Source organism: Benincasa hispida, chromosome 9 (genome assembly GCF_027475165.1).
Source record: "Benincasa hispida cultivar pf3 chromosome 9, pf3_genome.v1.1, whole genome shotgun sequence".
In the NCBI taxonomy this organism is placed as follows: domain Eukaryota; kingdom Viridiplantae; phylum Streptophyta; class Magnoliopsida; order Cucurbitales; family Cucurbitaceae; genus Benincasa; species Benincasa hispida.
Genome location: NC_143486.1, coordinates 92,831,001 through 92,854,656, shown reverse-complemented (window position 1 = coordinate 92,854,656; position 23,656 = coordinate 92,831,001). Strand labels below are relative to the sequence as shown.

The window sequence follows — 23,656 nt, the reverse complement described above, 5'->3', positions numbered from 1 at the left end:
AAATCCTCACTTTCATATTGTTGAATGAAAGTTGCAGGCGATTGAAGTCTCTTTCTTCATCAATGAAGTTAAGGTGCAAGACAATGACTTGGATGTTATCTCTTTTTCTCACATTTGTCGTTACCATAATATCCTTAGCAACTAAAGCTTTAGAGGAGCACATGTCTTTCCTTCTCAATACTCCTTATCCTAAGTGGTTTACTATGCTTGTGTCTCATGATGTAATCTTGTAGTTTGCAACATATATCTATGTTGTTTTATTAAGTGGTTTCAAAGGTCATAATTATCTCAACAACATTGAATCGTGGTAAAACTTTCTTGGATAGATAATCTTTGAAGGGACATGTTGAGAGCAAACGTCGAACTCTTTTGTGTTTAAATAAATGAGTTTTGATTTCGATAGAACATATCCTAATTACAACTGCCAAAACTATATCAAAAGACTCATATATCTTCTTTGACCAAGAAATTAGAGGGCGGCGTTATGTTAAGATGATAATTTTTTTTAAAAAAAATACAAATATAATATCACATGGACTAAAACATGGAAAAAGATACCAATAGAATGATTAAGATTCTTTTGATATTCCAAAAGGTATTGTGGTGGTCATGATAACGGTAGAGAATCAAATTGGTGAGATTCGTGGGGATCTCATTAGATTGTAAAATAGTGTGTGTGGACAAGCAAGCACTTCAAACGGTAAATGCTTCTTCTCTAAGCCCAACGCCTGTTTGTTTCTTTTGCTTTTCTTCTTCCCCTTTGTTTTTGCTGTCTTTGGGTCTTATTTAGCACAACATTTTGAGTTGCTCTCCAATGTCCTCAAATAACCATAACACCAAATTAATTTCTACAGTAGATTTTTTTTTTCAGTACAATAATAGCAGATATGGGAGATCGAACTTTCGCTCTTTAAAGAAAAAAGTCATGTCCATTACGGTTGGATTGAGCTTACTTTGTTTATATGATTCTTTTAGAAAAAGAACTTTTTTTTGGTAATTATTTAAAAAACTAGAGTAGTTTTGAAACATAACAAAAATGAAAAATAAAAAATACGGGTAAAATATCTCATGATAGTTGAACACATGTTTTCGGAAAAAAAAATTCTCCTTCGAGAAAGAAAATATAACATATCGATTAAGAAGGGTATCTTCTACTTTTTCCACAAAAGAATTACCATACATTTCTTGCAGTACTTCTAAACTACTCTGTTTTCCTGATCTGTTTTAAAGTGCATAATCCTATTCAAGAAAACTTTAATTAAAATTGGACAAGTTCCTAAAGTTTTGAAATGCCTTTTAATGGCCTTTCAAGTCAATTTATCACTAATGGTTCAATTGAAGGATTTGTTTATTAATTAATTTATTTGAGAAGGTTCCATGGAAGAATATAATATAACAAGTTATCAGTAATAAGATGGTTGGAATTTGAATGATGCCTCAAATTATTTCTACTCCATCATAATTCTTTTAATACCATCAAGAGCTTGCTTGAATTGCTTTTCTAAGCACTTAAAAATACTTTGTACTTTTCTAAGCATTTAAAAAGTTAATTCAGAGAGATAAAACTAACTTTGCATACCAAATCATTCTCAAGGTTTTAGAGGATTTTAAACATTAGAGATGTAATGAAGACTCTAAAGTCTGATTTTATCATTGATAAAGTTGCACTTAAACTATACACAGAAGAAAAGAAAAATGTTATTTTTTTAATTCAATATACTAATCTCTAGTGATGTACGGTAGAATGAATTAGAAAACTCAAACAAGATGAATAATCAATGGAGAATTATCACTAGGATAATCACAACCTAAATTCTCCAGTTATATGTAAAAGATTGAGAGAGACTAAAGGAAGGAAAAAAAAAGTATTCTTTTTGTACTCTAAATGCCATTTCTCACTTCATTCACATTTAACTCAGGTTAAGTGTTAATGAATTTTCTTCAACGATACTTAAAATTGTAGGGATTCAAAATCCAAATGAAGTAGCAATTACTAAAATTGCTAAGGATCTGTTTGGTAACCATTTTGTCTATTGTTTTTATTTTTTAAAATTAAGCCTACTACTTCCACCTCCAACTTTCTTCCTTTGTTATTTATTTTTTTTTATCAATGATTCAAAAAACCAAGCCAAAATTTGAAAACTAAAAAAAAATAAATTAATATTTTTGTTTTTAAAATATAGCAAAGAATTCAACCATTGTATTTAAGAAGGATGCAAATCAATGTATAAATAGGGAGAAATAAACATAATTTTTAAAAATAAAAAATACAACAAAATGGTTACTAGATGAACCTAAATTAATCTTACAAAAAGAAAAAGAAAAAAAAAAAAGAAAAAGGCTGAACTTAAAACTTATGTTCAAATGGCACAATGATTTAACAACGATAATGGTGGAATTGATATAATTATTATTTTTAAAAATATCAGTTACAATTAAGGGAAATGCAAATGCACGAGTAGATTCGTTATAAATACTAGCTCAACACCGTTAATGGTGGTATGGTTTTAATATAATAATACCTCAAGAAATTAATTACATATCAATGATGTGAGATTATGTAATCATCCCAACTTAATTAGACAATAATTAGCAATCATATGCGTTTAATATCGGTTGAATTATCATCAAACTCAAGAACTTCAGCTCAAACATCCTGATAAATTTATATTTTAAAACATACAAACTTTCAAACACTCCTTTATGACTGAATTTAATATTAATGGATACGAATCAAGTGTGTTCATATCATTAACATGGGACCAAACATAGATTATCATATAAAGTAGAGGGAAAAATCATCACAAGAATTTGAATAAAAAGAAGTTAACCCGACAAGATATTAGTTAAACTATAAATTTAATCCCTACACTTATAATACTATGTCTTTTAGTACAAGAATTTAAAAAAGTTACAAATTAAATTAGGGCCGTTTAGTAATCATTTTATTTTTGAAAACTAAGTCTATTTTCTTTTTATTTCTTATTTTCATCTTTATTAAGTAAAAGAGCTAAATTCTTCACCAAATTCTAAAAAACAAAATTACCTTTTTTAGTTTCCAAAACTATATATATATATATATATATATTTTAATTTTTAAAACTTGACTTGGTTTATGAAAACATTGGTAAAAATTAGAATGTAGAAAACAAAGTAAGAAATTTAGAGGTGGAAGAGATGTTTATTGACTTAATTTTTAAAAATAAAAAACCTAAAAAATCAAATAGTTATCAAATTGGCAGATTATATTCCTTGCCCAATTGACATGTTTGACCGTGAGATAAAGCAAATGGCTACGTAGATTAATGGACATGTGTCACCTCAATGATCTGTTGATGGTATTACTAGGCCTGCATTTTAAACATGTAATTGAAACTTTTCAAAATTTAAAACTAAGGCACATTTGGTAATTAATTAGTTTTTGAAAATTAAGTCTATAAAGACTCATTCCACCTCCTATACTTCTTCTTTTGTCATCTACATTTTCTTATTGTTTTAAAAAAACTAAACCAAGTTTTGTTTTCAAAACTAAAAGAATCATTTTTAAAAACTTGTTTTTGTTTTTGGAATTAGACTAATAACTCTAACACTTATACTTAAAGAAAAATGTAAAATATAGTGAGAATTTGAGGAAGAAATATGCTTCATTTTTAAAAAACCAAAAACTGAAAAGAAAATGACTACAAGCCTAAACACAAACGAAGTATATAACCTAATATTTAGTCTTTTCGATAGATTCTTAACCATATCAAGAATGAAAGTGCCAAATTGATTTTGTGCTGTGTGTCACCGTCTTGAACGATGTTGAGTCACTAGGCAAAGTGAAAGTGATAATTGACCAAGTGGGCATTACTGATAATGATTTTGAAATATATATATATAAAAAATGTATATAAATATGAGAAAAAGGAAGGTGTAGAAAGCTTTAAACCCCACCAAAGCTAAGTCAAATGAATCCAATGGTTCTCTAAAGTACTTTAGAATGTGTACCTGATGGCATTTGATGGAATGTTGAAAATAATGGGGTTAGCTCCTCAAGTTGGGGAAGGTCAGTGGCTCCATACCTTCAGCCACCACTGTCCAAAATCACTGATATGTTTTTCATTACCAATCAGAGTATCAAAGCCTTTGAATGGGGGCAACTCTGTAGATTTATTGCAACTTTGATTGATTGAAAGAGAGTGCCATTTTCTGAGCTTTGTCAACTCCTACCCCTGGAGAAAAAGGCTCCATTACCTATTGGAAGTGTACAAAGAAAAACAAGGGGAAAAAATTAGTGCATAATTCAAATTCAGATTGTAGATCAATGTACCTATATTGCAATTGAATTGTTTAACTTTCGTATTCATCTACATGTACCAGTTTCTACAATACCATTAATGGTTTTGATAACAATTATAAGGTTTTCATTTGTAGTCATTAATTTAAGAACATACTTGAAGATAAATCAAAAGAAAAATTTTTAGATGCAAAAATTAAGAAGATATGGCAAGAATCTTGATATAAAGAACTAGAGCACCATCTAAATTGATGTGAATGGATTACAGTACATTGCAAGTTGTAGTTCGAAGTGAATAGTGAAGCTATCAGATAACCTAAATTAATGGTGTTGTGAGGCATCAGACACTGAAGGTTCGAAAGTAAAAATAAAAAGCATACTCTTCGTTCATTGAGGGGTTATGAATTGAATTCTGTTCAATATAGAAACATTTTAGCTCAATCCAACAAAATTTCTCCAATTCAAATAACCATATAATTGCATAATAAACCCAGCAGAGAGTGTAATTATTATGCAATTCACATTTTTTTCTACTTTGTGCGAAAAAATAATGAAAATGATAGAAATAAGGATTTTTGCACTTATTTTCCCACAATGAATAAAAATAATAGTAAAGTGTTGTACTTAATGAAAAAGAATATTCTCGTCTAAAACAGTTTCATAAGCACAAAACAAACAGTTAATTTCTAAAAGCTCATAAAGAATAAAAACTTCAAAAGAGTTGTTGAGTGAAATGTAATGTAAAGAGACATGCTCAAGGATTAAATAGTAAGCAAATGAAAATTTTTATCAATATTAATAGTTTGAGTTGTTTATAGTGATAGTTCTTGTACGACCCGACTTCCTAAGACTTATATTAGGCCGTTACTGCATGCATGCATACACCTCAACGATTATATTTCATAAATTTAACTAAAAATCAAAAGAATTTTATAAAGTAAATAACCTTTTATAAAAACTAGGTAACTAAAAATCTTTGATTAGGGTTCCTCTTATAAAACAAAACTAGAAAATGTTGCATAAAGCGTCTAATAGCGCAAAAGTTAAAATAAAAAACATGGGCTCTGATACCAACTTCCGTTTAAGATCCTGAAAGCTGTCTTCATAAGCCTTACTCCAAACAAAGGAAGCTCCCTTCCTGGTCAACTAAGTCAAAGGAGTGGTTGCGAGAAAGTATTGAGGTTGATAAGCATTTTATTAAAGAAAAAATTGAAACAAGAACAATATATATTCCTTATCTTCCTACATCAGAGCAAATTGCTGATGAACTAACTAAATGTCTTCCAAAGAAACAATTTGACAAATTGATTGACAAGCTAGCTATAGAAGACATCTTCAAACCAGCTTGAGGGGGAGTGTTGAAATTTCTATATTTGTATATGAATATTTATTTTTCCTTTATTATTTTTATTCTTTCCATATTTGTAAAAGGTCTTTCTCCTATATAAGAAGACCTAATCTGCACATATTAAATAAGAAAAAGGAGATTAATATTTTTATTCCTCCAATTTCTCTTATATGCGAATCTCAAAAAACAAACCAAATTACTTGTCATTCCAATGAATAAAAGCATTTAATGCAATTTTCACTCTGGCCTAACATAAAAAACCTAAAATTGTGCATATTTGAGCTTAAGTTGCATTTTATCTTAATAGACATGTTAATCAGAGAAACTGGGCTACTTGACAGAGATGGAACATGTGAATAGGAGTCCTCACCCCCTAACCTCACTGCCATCATAAAATTATAACGGCAAAACACGCTGTGACACAGGACATCAAAACAACAATCCTGGTTCCGGTGCTAGACATGTCTGGCAATAGCCACTTTACTATCCTTAGATTTCTAGGCAATGGTTATGGACACTTAGTGAGATAATATCTAGAAGACTAACACCAATGACAAAGAGGAAACCTGCATAACAGGTCAACGAAAAAGAAAGAAACTATTTTCATTTTAACTGATGTTACAGGAACCCTCTCCTTGAAATCTGTTGTTCTAAAATTTTCCATAGGCCTTGGTTCTGTTCTCAATATTTTCCAATGTCCATACTGTAAACAATTACTAATTCAACTAATCATCAATATCTTACTTATATAGCAAACAACATGCAACATAACAACATCTAGTGCTTCTCTCCCCCAGTAAAATCATGTCATCCAAAAGTTAAATGGTACAAAATATCCCAGGTGCATGATTTTAGACACGTTTCGGTGACACAAGATATTGGTTCAAAATAGAATGGAAAACATAAAACAATCAACATATGGCCGATGATTCATTAGAAAAGAAATAATCAATATTTGTAAGTTAATCGATTATGTGCAACTATTTTAATGGTAGACTTGGAAGATATCGCACCTGTTCTTATTAGTCCGCCAGAAACTTTACATGCAGCAGCACAACTTAAAAAAAACTAGATAACTAGAGGAGATTGAAAATGAGACTGGTCCTATGTTAAGACATATCTTCATTCATACATCAAAAGTTAGAGACTACTTCGAATCAGGGGGAGACCATGCTAGGTGCAGAAAAGGAAAAAGGAAAAAAGATATGAACTTTTCTGACTATTTAATCAAACTTGCCTCAGTTGAAGCACCTAACTTTTTCTTATCAAATAACTTATCTCTTTCTTTGTCTTCGACTCTTCAATTACTTACAACTTGTAGAGCATTTCTTTAAGGAATTTTCTAACTGTAATGGAGGTTGAATGCGCATTTGATTTTGTTAAAAAGAGAATAGGGAAGAGAAAAACAACAGGATTACGTGGAAACCCTAGTGCAAGGAGAAAAACCACGATATAAAGTCTTTTCTTATTTGTTTTTAAAACTGATACTCTAAATACACCGGGACTCACTGTATAAATAGACATTAGGGAACCCTAGGGGTCTTACACAATTACATAAATGCCCCTAGGTTAAAAACCCTATTTCCAACACTCCCCCTCAAGTTGGTGTATAGATATCAACAAGCCCCAACTTGCTTACACAATAATTAAAATTTTATCTCAATAACCCTTTTGTAAGTACATCAGCAACTTGTTGACTCGAAGGAATATAAGGGATGCATATGTTTCCACTGTCCAACCTCTCCTTAATATAGTGTTTGTCTATCTCCACATGTTTAGTTCTGACATGTTGAACTAAGTTGTTTGCAATACTGATGGCAGCTTTATTATCACAAAATAATTTCATTGGAAGTTCATTATCTTGCTGGAGGTCTGATAAAACTTTCTTCAACCAGATTTCTTCACAAATCCCTAGACTCATGGCCCGATACTATGCCTCAGCACTACTTCTAGCAACAACTCCTTGTTTTTTACTTCTCCAGGTGACTAGATTTCCCCAGACAAACGTACAATATCCAGACATGGATCTTCTATCAATAACAGACCCTGCCCAGTCAGAATCAGTGTAAGCTTCAACAGATCGTTTATCGGTTTTCCTGAACATTAGGCCTTTACCAGGAGTTCCTTTCAGATACCGAAAAATACGTTCAACTGCTATCATATGATCCTCACAAGGAGCTTGCATGAACTGACTTACAATACTTACTGCATAAGAAATATCTGGTCTTGTGTGAGACAAGTATATCAACTTCCCAACTAACCACTGATACCTTTCTTTATTAACAGGAATTCCTTCATTCTTATCATCGATTTTCGTATTGTATTCTACTGGCGTGTCAACAGGTTTACACCCAGTCATACCTGTTTCCTTTAGCAAGTCCAGTGTATATTTTCGTTGAGAAACTGATATACCTTCTTTTGAGCGAGCCACTTCCATTCCCAGAAAGTATCTTAGCTTCCCGAGGTCTTTAATTTCAAACTCTCTAGCCATCTCTGTTTTTAGTCTTGTGACTTCTACATCATCATCCCCAAATAAACAATATCATCAACATAGACAATAAGAACAGCTATTTTCCCTGATGTTGATCTTCTTACAAAAAGAGTGTGATCGGAATGTCCTTAAACATATCCCTGTGCTTTCACAAACGTCGTGAGCCTGTCAAACCAGGCCCTTGGAGACTGTTTCAATCCGTATAGTGATTTCCTCAATCTACACACTTTATTTTTAAATTGACTCTCGAATCCAGGAGGGGGACTCATATAGACTTCCTCCTCGAGTTCCCCGTTCAAAAACGCATTTTTAATATCAAGCTGGTGTAGGGGCAAATTTTTATTCACAACTACTGACAAAAGTACTCGGATCGTGTTCAGTTTAGCCACAGGTGAAAACGTCTCAGAATAATCCACTCCATATGTTTGGGTGAAACCTCTTGCAACAAGTCTAGCCTTGTATCGGTCAATTGTCCCATCTGACTTGTACTTTATAGTAAACACCCATTTACATCCTACTGTTTTGTGCCCTTCAGGCAAAGTCACCGGTTCCCAGGTTTTATTCTTTTCCAGAGCTCTTATTTCTTCCATAACAGCAGACCGTCATTCTGGTTTTTTCATTGCAACACTTATGTTATTTGGAACCACCTTAGTGTCCAAGCTAGTAGTAAAAGCCTTAAACTCGGATGTCAAATTACTATATGTCATGTAACTATGCATAGGATATTTAGTACATGAACGGGTACCTTTCCTCAGGGCTATAGGAAGATCAAGTGATGCATCACGTTCTTTCACCTCTTCAGGCTTCTCACCATGATTTACTATCTGTGTATCAGAAACTTCAGTAGTATCTTCCACATCATCATTAGCACGGACCATTTCATCCTCCGTAGCTTCAACCATTTCATCCTTTACAGTTTCCCCCTTGTCATGTCTCCCTTCATCATTCTCCATACATAAATCAACATCATTAGGAATATATGTACCTGGACCTGATGACAGGTCTGACTCCTACACTGGATCCGGCAGTTCTGGTTCAACAGGTGACACTGCTTCCTTCCTGAGATTCTTCCTGTAGTACGTTTTCCAAGGAACTTGATTGGTAGGAAGAACCAGACTATCATGATCAGGACTAGGTTTAGACAAGGTTTGAATGGGCGCTGACTCTAAAGGAATAGCATAAGAGGACCAGTTAGTCTCTTCAGTTATGTTCTCCCCCTGAAAATGACTAACAGGGAAGAACGACTGATCCTCGAGAAAGGTGACATCCATAGAGACATAGTACTTTCGAGATGACGGGTGATAGCACTTATATCCACGTTGATGGAGTGGATATCCAACAAAGACACACTTCTGAGCACGAGGAGAAAATTTCGTGCGGTTTGGACCATGGAGTGAACAAAAGAAACACAACCAAAAACCCAAAGAGAAACATCAGAGATCAACCAAGTAGTAGGAAAAGACTCTTTAATAAGCAATTCTAAAGGGGTATGAAGATTAAGAATACGAGAGGGCATCCGATTAATGAGGTGAACAGCAGTAAGAACTGCATCTCCCCAGAGGTATGATGGAAGGGTGGCGGATAACATAAGAGATTGGGCTACTTCAACCAGATGCTGATTTTTACGCTCAGCTACTCCATTTTGTTGCGGAGTGTAAGCACATGAGCTCTAGTGAACAATACCTTTAGAGTCGAGAAATTCTCTGAAAGAGGCATTAAAGAATTCTCGTCCATTATCACTTCTTAAAATCCCAATCTTTGTTTTAAATTGAGTTTCGACAGTTGTGTAAAACTGTTGGAAAACAGAGGACACTTCAGATTTATCAGTTAGCAGGAAAACCCAGGTGAGACGAGTGTGATCATCTATAAACGTGACAAACCACTGTTTTCCCGTGGAAGTAGTAACCGGTGAGGGACCCCATACATCACTATGAACAAGAGAAAAATGACTCGAGGGTTTATAAGGCTGAGAATGGAAAGAAACATGACGTTGCTTGGCACGAATACAAACATCACAATTAAAAGAAGAAGTACTAGCATTACGAAATAAATGAGGAAATAAATATGAATATTGAAAATTCAGATGTCCTAAGCGAAAATGCCATAACATAACATCATAGAGTCCCCTATCGTGCCGGGTAGTGCCAATCGTCATCCCCGATTTCAGATCCTGAAATAAAACTGAATCAGGTGAGAAAATCGCCTTACACCTCAAATCTCTTGTTAGTTTACTGACAGATAATAGATTATATGATATTTTAGGCACATGTAAGGTATCACGTAGAATTAAACCACGAAACGGAGAGATATTGCCCTTTCCTGCAACAGAGGCAAAAAATCCGTCTGCAATTTGAATTCTCTCATTACCAGCACTCGGATTATATGACATAAATAACTCTGAGGAACTCGTAAGATGATCAGTAGCTCCTGAATCCACAGTCCATGGTTTCTTACCATTCACACTAATTAGGCCGAAAGAAGGAAAATTACCTGACTGTGCAATTGCACTCACCCCAACTGTACTTGAGTTGTGTTTACCGTCACCAGGAGATTTCTTCTGAGTTTGGTCATCTACTGAATCACTTGCCAGGGCACGACTAATATTAGATTTTTCATGAGACTGTCGTCGCCTATTATTTGGGGGCTTCCCATGTAATTTCCAACATTGATCCTTCGTATGCCAAAGCTTTTTACAATGTTCACAAACGGGAGGAGGTTTCTTATCACCATCAGTACTGGACGGCTTGACAACGAAAGTGGCTGCATCAGTAGTTAAGGTGGTATTATTCATGGCACACGACCGATCTTCTTCCAGCCGTATTTCAGAATAGACCTCTCGAAGTGAAGGAATCGGGTGCTGGCCCAAGATCCGACTACGAACACCATCAAACTTTGGATTTAATCCAGCCAAAAACACATAAACACGATCTGCTTCCTCAATCTTCAAATATTGGGCCCCATCCTGTGGACAATTCCAGACAATTTCTCTACACAAGTCCATTTCCTGCCACAGCATCAACAGTTTGTTAAAATAAGAGGTAACATCCATAGACCCCTGTTTGGATTCATGAACCTGTTTATGGAGTGTATATAACCGAGAGGCATTCTGTCATTTAGAATATAGATCTTGCGCCGCCTCCCAGATATCCTTGGCTGTGGCAGCATATAATAGCGGTCTTCCTATCTAGGGTTCCATACTGTTCACCAAGACAGACCGTAGCAACGAATCTTCTCCTTTCCAAATTCGTTCTTGTGGATCACCTGGGGCCAGCTTTGGAATTTCCTCTATCAAATATCCAAACTTGTGACGCCCTTCCAAGGCCATCCGAATCGATTGAGACCAAGAAAAATAGTTCTGGCCATTTAATTTTTCTCTGACGATAAATCCTGCAGTATTACCCACCGAACCAGATAAGCAAGAAACGTTAGGCACTATAGGTAATGAGTTTACCGGATTTTCTGAATAAATCGGTTGATGATTTGCACCGAATATCGTATCCAAATCAGAAATCTGCTGTTACAGGTAAGCCAATCGTTGTCTCACATCGTCTGGGTAACGAGCTGAACCACAATTGATTGGAACAGGTGCTGGTTACTCGAGACCTCGGTTGTTGGATGTGAAAAAACCATCGGGTCGATTGTTGAAGGAAACTGGATCACCGGGTCGGGCTGGATGGGCTGAAAGTGGATCAGTTGGCGCAAAAAAAACTGGACAAATGAGTTTTCGGGTTGGGCCAAGCGTGGGTCAGATCGCGGGTCAAAATTAAGGGCTAAGCTTTCGGGCCGGGTCGGGTCGGGTCGGAACTAAAATCAACATACCGGGTCTGGTTGGTCTGCCCTGGTTCAACTCGAACCGGTCCGGTTTGCTCCAGACCGGTACTAACCCTAATCAGATCACTCCTCTGCTCTTCGCCCCCAACACATCTCCCTCTGCCCTGATAGCTTCGATCGACGGTCAACCCCTCCTCGCGGCCAGTCTGTTCTTCACGTCTGAGACCGTCGGCGACTCTGCCATGATCATGATAGCTCCAATCGTGAATCGATGGTTTCCTCGCGGCCGGCTTCAGCTCCAATCAGATTCTGACTGGTTTCGGAATGGTGATACCCGGTTGGCTGAGGGCGATTTTCCAAGGATTGTACTTGAACGGTAGATATTAATTCCGGTAGGGCATCCTGAAAACATTCCTTTACCGCTGCTCGAATTGTTGTTCTCATGTCAAAACTTGAAGACCCATCAACAAAGGAGGATTGAGGTTGATTCTCTTCCATAACGGCTAGGTTTTCGTCACCGTGCTCTAATACCATGTTAAAAAGAGAATAAGGGAGAGAAAAACAACAGGATTATGTGGAAACCCTAGTGCAGGGAGAAAAACCACGATATAAAGCTTTTTCTTATTTGTTTTAAAACTGATACTCTAAATACACAGGGACTCACTATATAAATAAACAGTAGGGAACCCTAGGGGTCTTACACAATTATATAAATGCCCCTAGGTTAAAAACCCTATTTCCAACAAATTTTGTGGACTGCAATATTATTTATTTAGAGATAGTTTTTATGCACAAATTAATTGGATTCTTTTCATTCTTTACATCTTTATCATACATGATTTTATACTGTATGATGAGTTATGCTTTATTTAAAATATATATTGCGAAGTTTTATATTTGATTACAAGAACACAATTTATATCCTATATCCTAGTTGGTTATCGAACTTACTACAAGCCGTTTCAGATAGAATTAATTGTGATGACTAACTTAGCAACTTCGTAACATATTTTATTGTGACAGTTTGCTTCACCTTATCCTCGTCGTTCATTCATATCTGATATTTTCATACCTTGAAATAGAAAAATTAACCAACTTTCAAATCGTTTCCTCTTCCTTCACTGTTTATCTTACTATCTTATACACAGTTATAAAAGTCAAAGCAACTTCTTATATTTATTTTGTAGTATGATTAACTGATTTTGCTACAGACAAAACTTAAGCAACATATTTGTAACACGTTTTGTATTATGGCAAGCAACATGTTCTGTATCTTACAAATTCTATCTAAAGATTTTTTTCCTTATCAGTTGAAGTGTGTAGCACAAATTCGCTGACTTATTTTCCTATTCTTGCATAGAATATTTTCTTTCCTTGAAGATCTTCTCAAGGCCGAGTCATATATATTGTGGGCCTTGTTTGTTTTTAGGGTTAGCCCTTTTGAAAGAGAAGTGCGTTTTTAAAAGATTTTAGAAGTGGTCTAAATCTCAACCTTAATGCACTATTCATGTACTTTATCGTTGGAGGTGTTGCTAATAGTCAAGACTAGGCTGATTGTATATGAGTATAGAAAATCACTTAGGGAGTAAGTGAGAACTCGAGATGAGTAGTTGATGTTGTATTGAAAGGATCTCATTCAAAGCTTAGGAGAAGCTTGTGTGTGGAAGTAAAGGGAGCCTAAGTTGAAATTGTAGAGTAGGATTTATGGGGGTTGCTGAAGAGGGAGCCTATCAGTTAAGTTCTTTGTTGAAATCATTAACTCTTTATGTAGTGAAGTTTCTTTTCACCGGGCATATAGCTCCTCAGAGTAGATGACATTGCACCGGTTACCAAACTCTATGCCTTTCTATCCCTCTCTTATTGTTTGATGTTAAGTTATTTGGTTTATCAGTTATCTTGGAACAACATTAAGCTTGACTTCTATGTATTATGTGTTAGATTCACTTTAAAATTTCAATATCAATATAAGTTGTCATTTTTAGTACTTTTTTTAAAAAATAAATATTTATCGAGCACATCAATCTCTTTTTCCTTTGGGAATCTTTTGGAGGACTCTTCTAAAAGACACCGGGCCTTTTATGGATGGTTTGGAGGAAAAGAAACCATAGGATTTTGAGATAAGTAGATAAAGAGTACTTTTGTAGCAATGTAGTAAAGATACCCCTTCGTGGTGGTGCTCTACCCACAAAATTGTAACTCTAGTTTATTTTCTATTATTAACCATCCAAAAGTTGTTTAGATGTAGTTATGCGGCTATGGCTAGGCGATCATATCATGCCATTAAACGTTCCGAACATTTCCTAAAAGTAGACTGTTTTAGGAAGGGAGGAGATTTCCTCTACCCCAGCCCTTAGTCTATTTTTCCCCTTTCTTATTTAAAAAGATTTCAAGAATTAAAAATACCCATCTTTCCCATTACCTTCAACTAAGTTCTAAATGCTTAAGGAATAACCACCTACTTTCAATTACCTTTTCATATATTCAGCCATCTACAGTTTCGGACTTTTACTATGAATATGTCTCTATGTTGGCAGTACCTATCTAAACAGCGGACCGGGTCCATCATGAATCTCATGGTGGAAAGAGGAAAACTGCAGGTTGGCAATGATGAGGAAGAGGAACAATGAATAGAAAGGATGATAGTATGCAGCAACAACTGAAGGATAGAGGAGAAATAGATGGATAACATAAAAGGACCAAAAAAAATGGGAACATTGTCTAATGCATAATTGTTGAAAATAGGGTTTTTATCCTAGGGGTATTATTGTAGTTGTCTCTCACCCTAGGGCCCTCTACTGTCTATTTATTCACCCTGTTCTCTTGTATTTAGTGTATCAATTAAAATAATAAGAAAAAGATCTGTATCGTGGTTTTTCTCCCTATTCTAGGGTTTCCACGTAAACTATGTGTTGGTCTCTCTCCTTTCTTATTTTCATCATGGTATCAGAGCAAGGGGACGAAACCCTAGCCATTATGGAAGAGAACCATCCACAGTCGTCTTCAGCTGATGGATCTTCGAGTTTTGATATGAAAACTGCTATTCAAGCAGCTGTGAAGGAGTGTTTTCAAGCTGCCTTACCGGAATTAATTTTTGTCATCCAGTTGCAGTCAACGGAGAGCCGCCGTCAATGAGAGCCGCCTCACCTAACAGAATCCAGCCGGATGTTCGTGCCGCACACAGACGGATCCGAAGAACACATAGCCAGATCCGATCCGCCTCGCCTCGCGCCACCGTCGACAGATCCGGCTTTGATCGAGTACGTCCGAAGCAACCCCTCGACGAACAGACTCGCAGCCTTCGACTCGAAGTCCGATCGCGCCTTCGACTCGAAGTCCGATCGCGCCTTCGACTCGAAGTCCGATCGCGCCTTCGACTCGCAACCCCTCAACGGACAGACTGGGCTTGCACCTCGATGGAAAGACTCGCAGCCCTCCCGGTTCGTGCCGATTGGCTTCACGCCAGCATGCCCTAGGGTTTCCGCTTCAGATCCGGCGAACCCATCCATTCGGCAAGGAGATCTGGACCATTCCGTTTCTGCCCTAGGTGCGTTCGACCAACAACAGACCGGCGGCTACCTCAAGCAACACAGCCGGCCGGGATCCTCATACATGTCGGCGATCTCTCAGCTGGCGACAACCTTCCCACTGGCGAAATTTGTCCAGTCGACAGTGGCAGCCCAGTTTCCAGCCGCTTGTAGTTCGGTCCATTACTTAGACGATGTGAGACAACGGTTGGCCTCTCTACACCAGCAGATTTCAGATTTGGATACAATGTTTGGCGCAAATCTCCAACCAGTTCAACCTGTTTGTTCAGAGAATCTGGTAAACTCATTCTCTATTTTGCCCAATACAACTTACTTAACTGGTTCAATGGGAAATTCTGCAGGATTTCTGGTTGGAGAGAAACTAAATGGGGAGAATTATTTCTCCTGGTCCCAGTCGATTAGAATGGCCCTAGAAGGAAGGCACAAATTTGGGTATCTGACAGGAGAAATTCTGAAACCTATCCCAAGCGATCCTCAAGAAAGAATCTAGAAAGGGGAGGATTCTCTATTACGGTCTGTTCTCATCAATAGTATGGAGCCCCAAATTGGCCGACCCTTACTATATGCAGCAACTACTAAAGATATCTGAGAGGCAGCCAGGGACCTGTACTCGAAACAACAGAACGCATCCCTGTTGTACACGTTATACAAACAGGTCCATGAGTGCAAACAAGGGACCATGGATGTTACTTCCTACTTTAATAAACTATCAGTGTTTTGGCAAGAGATGGATCTTTGTCGGGAGATTGTCTGGAACTGCGCACAGGATAGGGCGCAGTACTTGAAACTTGAAGAGGCAGATCGGGTTTATGTGTTTTTGGCTGGATTGAACCCAAAATTTAACAGTGTTCGGAGTCGCATATTGGGTCAACGACCTACCTCGTCTCTCAGAGAAGTGTGTTCAAAGGTTCGACTAGAAGAGGATCGATCACATGCTATGAACAATCCTGTGGCAGATTCCATTGATGCATCCGCCTTTGTTCAAAGGCGTCCAGTTCCGACAGTGATAAAAAGCCCACACCTGTCTGTAAGCACTATAAGAAGCCGTGGCATACGAAGGACCAATGTTGGAAGCTGCACGGCAGGCCCCCAAACAGTAAGAGACGACAGTCACATGACAAATCAAACTCCGGACGTGCTCTTTTAAGTGATTCAGTTACTGAGAATACACAGCATCAGTCCTCAGCCGATAGTAAGACCAATTTGAGTGTTGTCGGGGTGAGTGTCATGGCTCAATCAGGTACATTCCCATCTTTTGGCCTTATTAGCATTAATGGCAAGAAACCCTGTATTGTAGATTCAGGAACCACAGACCATCTCACCAGTTCTTCAAAATTGTTTGTTTCATACTGTTCGAGTGTAGGAAATGAACATATTAGAATTGCAGACAGGTCTTTTGCCCCGGTTGCAGGGAAAGGAAATACCTCCCCGTTTGATGGTTTAGTATTACGTGATACACTTCATGTGCCTAAAATCTCATATAATCTTTTATCGGTCAGTAAAATTACAAGAGATCTGAACTGTAAGGCTATTTTCTCACCAGATTCTATTGTGTTTCAGGATCAGAAGTCGGGGATGACGATTGGCACTGCTCGGCACGATAGGGGGTTCTACTTCCTTTCTGACGATGCTTCTTCTAGGGAGAATCGTAGAACTGGTTTTATGTCTTTAAAGTTTTCTACTTCCGAAAATGACTTTATGTTATGGGATTATCGTTTAGGACATCCAAACTTTCAGTATATGAAATATTTATTTCCGCATTTATTTTGCAATATTAATATAGCGTCTCTACATTGTGATGTATGTATTTGTGACAAACAAAGTCGTATTCCTTTTCGTTCTCAACCTTATAAGCCGTCCAGTCCCTTCTCCCTCATTCATAGTGATGTCTGGGGACCATCACCGACTACTACCTCCACTGGTAAACGTTGGTTCGTCACCTTCATAGACTTCACACACGCCTCACTTGGATGTTTTTACTTGTTGATAAATCTGAGGTGTCTTCTACCTTTACACAATTTTATACCATGATTGAAACCTAGTTCCATGCCAAGATTGGGATTTTGAGGAGTGATAATGGACAAGAGTTCTTTAACACCTCTTTCCATGACTTTCTTGTGTTTAAGGGAATTGTCCACCAGAGTTCATGTGCTTACACTCCCCAACAAAATGGAGTAGCCGAGCGTACAAATCGCCATCTGGTGGAGGTTGCCCAGTCTTAAATGTTGTCCGCTACTCTTCCGTCCTACCTGTGGGGGGATGCCATTCTTACAGCGGCTCACCTCATCAATCGTATGCCCTCTCATGTTCTTGACTTTTATAATCCCTTGGACCTTTTCAAAGAATCCTTTCCGACTACTCGCCTGATTTCTGGTGTACCCCTCCGTGTCTTCGGCTATGTCGCGTTTGTCCACTCCCATGGCCCAAATCGCACAAAATTCCACCCTCGTGCTCAAAAATGTGTTTTTGTTGGGTACCCTCTCCACCAACGTGGGTATAAATGCTATCATCCGTCCTACCGAAAGTATTTTGTCTCCATAGACATTACTTTCATTGAAGACCAGCCTTTCTTTCTCGTTAGTCATCTTCAGGGGGAGAGCTTAAGTGAAGAGCCTAGCTGGTCCTCCTATGATATCCCCTTAGGGGAATCCACCCTGATTCCTTCTTCTAGTTCTGAAAAAGCCTGTCCTGTCCTCCTTACCAACCAGATTCTTTGGATAACCTACTATAGGAAGAATCGTAGAAAGGAAAGGTTGCCACCTGTTGAATAGCCGACTCTGGTCCATGAATCAGACCCTGCATCTAGTTCAGGTACGTGTATTCCTGAAACTAATGATGTTGATATATGTATGGAGACTAACAAGTGCAGGGAAGATAAGGATGAAGGAGGTGGCAATACTGAATATGTGACAGATGAGGAAACAGCTAAGAGTGATAGCAGTAAAGGGAAAAGTCCTGTTGGTGACAAGGAAGTGGAAGATACTACTGGAATCCTTGATATACAGGTGACCGGTCATGCTGAGAAACCAAGAGAGGTGGAAAATCATGATGCCTCTCTCGATCTTCCAATAGCACTAAGGAAAGGTACTCGTTCATGCGCAAAGTATTCTATGCACAGCTACATGACATATAGCAATCTGTCTCCCGAATTTAAAGCTTTCACTACCAGCTTGGACACTATCATGGTCCCAAGCAGTATTTGTGAAGCAATGGAGAACTCTGAATGGAAAATGGCTGTTATGGAAGAAATAAGGGCGCTTGAGAAAAATGGTACATGGGAACAGGTGCCTTTACTTGAAGGGCACAAGACAGTTGGATGCAAATGGGTGTTCACCATAAAATACAAATCAAATGGGACGATTGATCGATATAAGGCCGACTAGTTGCTAAAGGTTTCACCCAGACTTACGGAGTTGATTACTCTGAAACGTTCTCTCCCGTAGCCAAACTCAACACTATTCAGGTTTTATTGTCGATTGTTGTTAACAAAGATTGGTCATTGCATCAGTTGGATGTTAAAAATGCATTCCTGAATGGAGAACTTGAAGAGGAAGTCTATATGAGCCCTCCTCCTGGATTCGAGAGTCAGTTCAAGCACAGAGTTTGCAGACTGGAAAAATCTTTATATGGACTGAAACAGTCCCCAAGGGCTTGGTTTGATAGGTTCACCACATTTGTTAAAGCACAGGGATACAACCAAAGGAACTCAGATCATACACTATTTATGAAACAGTCCGACTCCGGGAAGATTGCCGTCCTCATAGTGTATGTTGATGATATTGTTCTGTCCGGCGATGATGAAGGTGAAATTACAAGGCTCAAAACGAGAATGGCCAGAGAATTTGAGATTAAAGACCTTGGTAAGCTGAGATACTTCCTGGGAATGGAGGTGGCCCAATCAAGAGAAGGTATTTCAGTATCGTAAAGGAAATATACACTTGACTTGCTCAAAGAAACAGGCATGACTGGGTGTAAACCTGCTGACACACTCGTGGAGTATAATGCAAAACTTGGTGTTATAAACAACGAAGTTCATGTTAGCAAAGGAAAGGTACCAGAGATTGGTTGGGAAGTTGATTTACCTGTCCTATACAAGACCAGATATTCATGTGCAGTAAGCATGGTAAGCCAGTTTATGCAAGCTCCCTATGATGAACATATGAATGCGGTTGAGCGTATTCTTCGGTACTTGAAGGGGACCCCTGGTAAGGGTCTGATGTTCAGGAAGTCTGGAAAAAGGATTAGTGAAGCATATACAGATTATGATTGGGCAGGCTCTGTCGTTGATAGAAAGTCGACCTCTGGATATTGTACCTTTGTCTGGGGTAACCTTGTCACCTGGCGAAGTAAGAAACAGGGAGTGGTGGCTAGGAGTAGTGCTGAAGCTAAGTATAGGGCAATGAGCTTAGGGATATGTGAAGAAATCTGGTTAAATAAGGTGTTGACTGATCTTTACCAAGACAGGGAGCTTCCAATGAAGTTGTTTTGTGATAATGGGAGCATTTGCATCCCCTATATTCCCTCAAATCAACAAGTGGCAGATGTTCTCACCAAGGGGTTACTGAGACCTAATTTTGACTATTGTCTTAGAAAGTTGGGTCTTCTTGATATTTATGCACCAACTTAAGGGGGAGTGTTGAAAATAGGGTTTTTACCCTAGGGGTATTATTGTAATTGTCTCTCATCCTAGGGCTCTCTACTATCTATTTATTCACCCTGTTCTCTTGTATTCAGTGTATCAATTAAAATAATAAGAAAAAGATCTGTATCGTGGTTTTTCTCCCTGTTCTAGGGTTTCCACGTAAACTGTGTGTTGGTCTCTCTCCTTTCTTAATTTCATCAATAATGTTTTACAGTACATCAAACATTTATGTATTTTCTTGAGGTTGTAAAGTTATGATATGTTCTCCTGATGTGAATAAACATGTGCCTTAACGAATTTGTTGGCCCCTTGGCATTCTAGTCTTGTGCCAATTGAGGATGTAAGACAAAGGATACCGACTTATGAATGAAGCAATGGTATAAAGAGAAGGACAAACAATATTGCTGCATTACCAGTAACACCTTCACAGTTGTAGCGTTTACAATAGTCAGTCATAGGATGATCAAACGAACTATTTGTCCCAAAAAGCGGAATGACTTGGTTGCTTCTCTCAAGCATTTATTTTTCTCGTCCCGAGACCAGTGCTGCATTAGTAACAACATATAAGCATAGGGTTAGAAAATGGTAAAGCAAAAGTTAAAAGCAGTATAAACTAAGACCAATTTACTAAATATTCTGTGAAATCAACCTCTCCAAGCATGTTAAGCTTCTCACGAACATTTTTCAGCAATTCTTCTGCATCCCCTGCCCATGTATAAAATTCAAGCTTTCTTCCTTCAAGGAGTCTCTCAGAAACCTTTGGAAAACCATTATAAATCATGATAAATTTTTTATCAGCTAACAAGCAATATGATTATATAAACATGTGTTAATTTTTAAGTTACAATAATTTTTGGGATAAACGATTAATTCTTGTCAGGCGTCTTAATCAGGAGGCCACAGGTCATCAACACTATTTATTATATAAACAATGCCCAAAGGTTGGTTTATAACTCGTGACTCAAATATAATATCACAGGCAGAGGCAGCCCCTTTCCCTGAAGAAAGGCTACTAATCATCTTTGTATAATAAGATCTAAGAGAAGAGGTTATGCTTATGCAATAATTTTTTTTTTTTTTTAATCTCAGATCCCAGTAGCATCAGGTTGTGAAAGCAAAAACATTTGAAGGCTTCAGACATACCTGTTTTGCTATCACTTGCCCACCTGCTATATGTGAAAAGTATATATTATAGTAATGGCAAAGGAATAAAGGGGCACTTCTTTCAGCAAGTTCCTCCAGATACTTGGCATAAGAAACTCCTGGAATGCTCGGCTCAGGTAACACAATACCCTGTTCGCTGAACCATTCTAGATCTTTTGCAAGACATTCTGAACGTTCCAACCCTGATTTTCTGAAGTAACTATCTGCAATCAAAATATTTGATTTCAGTCTTCTGCAAATAAATGTGAACAGAACCAACTGTCACTTAACGGTAAACATGCTTTTCCATTTATAAATATACCAAAAACTTTATACAAAGTTGATTAACTTTTAAACTAGCCAAGAGGGCACATCATCCAATTACTAATAGTTCTCGAGAAAATCATTCAGACAACAATAGTTTCTCCTATAGCCCAGACATTTATGTACTGATGAATCAGTACGACTTCTTTTAGAATAAGAATGTCAGAATTGTCTCTCGATATAGGATTACTGAAGAGAACATAGGCAAACCAACCCAATGCAAGGTAAGACTGAGAAGAATGCCCTATGAACAAGGGGAAAAGGTGAAAAGTTAGAAACTCTTTGCTTAGTGTGCACAAATTTTAGACCGATAGCCATAACCTAAGTAGCATAGATAGATATACAAAACATGGATAGGACACATCCATATAATTTTTTTAAAAATCTAAGACACGACAAAGACACATTTATTAAAATGTATCTTTCTTAAAATATATATGTCAATATTAAACAAAGAAATTGTTTGATGAGTTTATGCATTTATATGTCCAAAAAATTAGTTTGATAAATTGAAAGTCATTGAGTTTATGTATTTAAAATTTTCGTTATACGAGACCATTTAGTATACTTAACAAGTGTTCTATGCATGTCTAATAAATGTTGGTCATATTTTAACTTTGTACATCCAATGTCTCACACATTTATTCTTGTACTAACAAGTGTCACTTAGGGACACGCTAGTCAAACTAAAGTTTTTGTGCTGCTTAGACAATTATAAAATCTTCAAAAAGAAATGTTGGCATCTACGTATCTTGAAAAAGTCATTGGTTTCTTTCCATCAAAAGTTGTCAAAGAACCAAAGCGGTATCTCTCCACGAAATTATGGCCTTAACCAAGAACCAAGAGCCTGAAAGTAATCTAGGAAGCATTAGAGAGCTACCCTGCAGCCAGCATCAGGAGATATTGGAAAGATTCAAGAGGGGAATAACAAGCAACCAGAGGCAAAGGAGCAGTGACTATCTTGAAAATCTTTAAACAACTTAACTGAGAAGTGAGAACCCAAAAAATTTAAAATAGAATAAAAATATGAGTGCGTACATCTTAAAGGACAAAGGCATGCATAGGAAAGACACTGATCTTTAAAATAAGTAAAAAGACATGTATCTTACAAGCAACGTCGCTGGATTCATCAACGATTTGCTCCACAGTGCTGAAGACGAGCTTACTATCAACTAAATATTTAAGGAAACCTTCCAAGCTGGGGTGCCAAGTCTGTGCACCGTCCCCGTTCTCATCATTATCATCGTCACTCAACGCCAAATTTCCGTCATCTTTCTCCTCTACTTCATCTTCGCTGGATGAATTCACAGCATCACCAGACAATTTTTTACCATTAACATTACGAAGCCTCATGGCGATGAACCTCAACTCCTCGGTAATGCCTTTGCTCTCTCCAGGATACTCTCTCCTGTACCTCTTCCTCCTCTTCAGAACCGGAGGAGCAGGGCCGCCCGTGCTTGTCGCAGTCGTGGAAGTCAAAGGAGCAGAATGATTTGAATCCGAGCAGCACAACCTCAGAGCACCTCCATTTCTAAATTTCATCTTCCGAGTCATCACGCTTGTACAATTCATAAAAGGTCCGGAAGAATTTAAGAAGGAGAAGGAGGAAGAAACAGAAGCATAAGTCGAAGAAATTAGTTCAAAAGAATGCAGCGATACGCTCTCCGGCAGCGTCATCGGCGCGGGAATGGTCAGGCTGACGATTTTTGCTCCGCAATATCTAACTTCGCCGGAATCTTTGAAACTGAATCTGACGTGAAGGCCGGGCCTCAATAGAGAATCAAACTCGGTTGGGCTTGCATTGAAAATGTTGGTTTTTTTTAGCCTCATTTGGGAGGTTAAAATGAAAAATGGTCTCCGTAGAGAAAGTAATGGAAAGTGGTCTTCTACTCACGTCATAAGCATGTAATTTTATCGATTCGTCCCTGAGATGCACTTACACCTGCCAATACGAATTTACTCGATCCTCGATGGCTTGTCATACATTCCTCGATGGCTCGTCACACGTTCCTCGATGCACGGTCACTTGATACTGCTGCAATCGACACGTGTATACTCGATCATATCCATTCATACTCGATGCTCGATTACTTTATACTCGATTATTTTGAAT

At 37.5% G+C, this 23,656-nt stretch overlaps 1 protein-coding gene and 1 pseudogene across 5 annotated transcripts; one reads left to right on the top strand and one right to left on the bottom strand.

Moving 5' to 3' along the window:
- Nucleotides 1-376: 376 nt before the first annotated feature.
- HO2 (heme oxygenase 2) lies at nt 377-23,352 on the bottom strand. Of its 5 annotated transcripts, XR_016532440.1 has the most exons (7): nt 22,653-23,352; nt 21,220-21,443; nt 20,726-20,833; nt 20,490-20,621; nt 5,355-5,425; nt 3,991-4,236; nt 1,867-3,350 (listed from the first exon to the last, which is right to left on the bottom strand). XR_016532440.1 is itself a non-coding variant. In XM_039042689.2 (5 exons), the coding sequence occupies exons 1-4, from the start codon at nt 23,218-23,220 to the stop codon at nt 20,529-20,531; spliced, it is 993 nt and encodes a 330-aa protein (XP_038898617.1). In that variant the 5' UTR covers nt 23,221-23,351; the 3' UTR covers nt 3,850-4,236; nt 20,490-20,528. The 5 variants fall into 5 exon arrangements, 1 of the variants encoding a protein (XP_038898617.1); XR_005484159.2 differs by lacking the exons at nt 1,867-3,350; nt 5,355-5,425 and adding an exon at nt 377-819 and having other exon boundaries at nt 22,653-23,351; XR_016532438.1 differs by lacking the exon at nt 5,355-5,425 and having other exon boundaries at nt 22,653-23,351.
- On the top strand, nt 19,396-20,061 carry LOC150034201 (secreted RxLR effector protein 161 pseudogene; annotated as a pseudogene).
- Nucleotides 23,353-23,656: the final 304 nt, after the last annotated feature.